General features: G+C 39.7%; 1 protein-coding gene across 3 annotated transcripts in view; it reads right to left on the bottom strand.

Annotated features, from left to right (window-relative positions):
• Positions 1–1,027, bottom strand: part of LOC111864494 (Werner Syndrome-like exonuclease) — a 20,679-nt gene that overhangs the window by 17,003 nt on the left and 2,649 nt on the right. For all 3 annotated transcript variants that reach the window (XM_023851773.2, XM_023851771.2, XM_033751462.1), the window contains exon 2: positions 477–601. In XM_023851773.2, the coding sequence (XP_023707541.1) occupies positions 477–601 (125 nt within the window). The remainder of the gene's footprint in view (positions 1–476; positions 602–1,027) is intronic.

Below are 1,027 nucleotides of genomic sequence, written 5' to 3'. Positions count from 1 at the left end.
ATATATATATATATATACACACATAAAGAGCCCATGGTTCCAAGCTGGGTGGGCCACAGAGTTGGTCTGGATGCTGTGAAGAACAGAAAAATCTTGCACTGCCAGGAACCAAACCTGGGCCATCCAGCCTGTAGCCCATCACTATACTGACTCCCAGACAGAAGTTAATTATGACATACAGTAAACTCTAATTAAACATACACCTGTGGAGGGGGGAACACACTTTTATATCACACAATACGTTCTGGGAAAATATTCTGACATCTACTTTACATTAAATGTTTCTACTTAGACAGTGACACTAGCAGAAATGATTAATTGTACAGTTAGTGATCCACATAGAAATATGAAGCTTTGTGTTCTGAGGTGTGACGGCAGGTACAAGTGTTTCAGGGCAACATGCTGCTGTCAGACAGAGGCAAACAAATACTTAATTCCACTAATATTTTCTTATAATATACAAGGCATTATCTTACATTAAACTTTCACATGCTCTACCACACTCCTTCTCTGTTCTGCAGTAATGTACTGTTCCCATAAAACTCAGGTTTGGATTCTCATTTGTGTCATGGGTAAACTGTTCGTTTTCTCCCTCTGCATTCTGAAATGGAAATCTGGCATATGATCTATGTTTGGTAAGAATGTGATGTTATCCCAGGGCTTAATTAGCTCCATGCCATGAAGACATATGAGACATGGAGATCAGTTGTCAGCTTCATGCCCCGTTGCACTATCCCCAGACAAACAAGTCCCCAGTACTGTAGCCACCCCAGACTTCTAATTTGGGCTATAGTGACGTGATTTGATATATGGTGTAGCTCAGCAGTAGACTGAGATTCCTCTTGATACTTGCTTCCCCGGAAGGTGACATGTAGCAACTACAAAAGCACAATGTTTCACTGTTAACAGAAAATTCATTCATTTAGGCACTTGTTAAGATGTCATCAGGTATGACGCATTATTGTCTTACTTCTTACATCGGGAGTGGATCATATTGATAAAACTTAAATTATACTTGTAGACAAAG

The sequence above is a fragment of the Cryptotermes secundus genome, unplaced genomic scaffold (genome assembly GCF_002891405.2).
Source record: "Cryptotermes secundus unplaced genomic scaffold, Csec_1.0 scaffold854, whole genome shotgun sequence".
NCBI classification, from domain to species: Eukaryota; Metazoa; Arthropoda; class Insecta; order Blattodea; family Kalotermitidae; genus Cryptotermes; species Cryptotermes secundus.
Note: the sequence above shows the minus strand (reverse complement) of the source record. Positions and strands in the feature narration are given on the sequence as shown.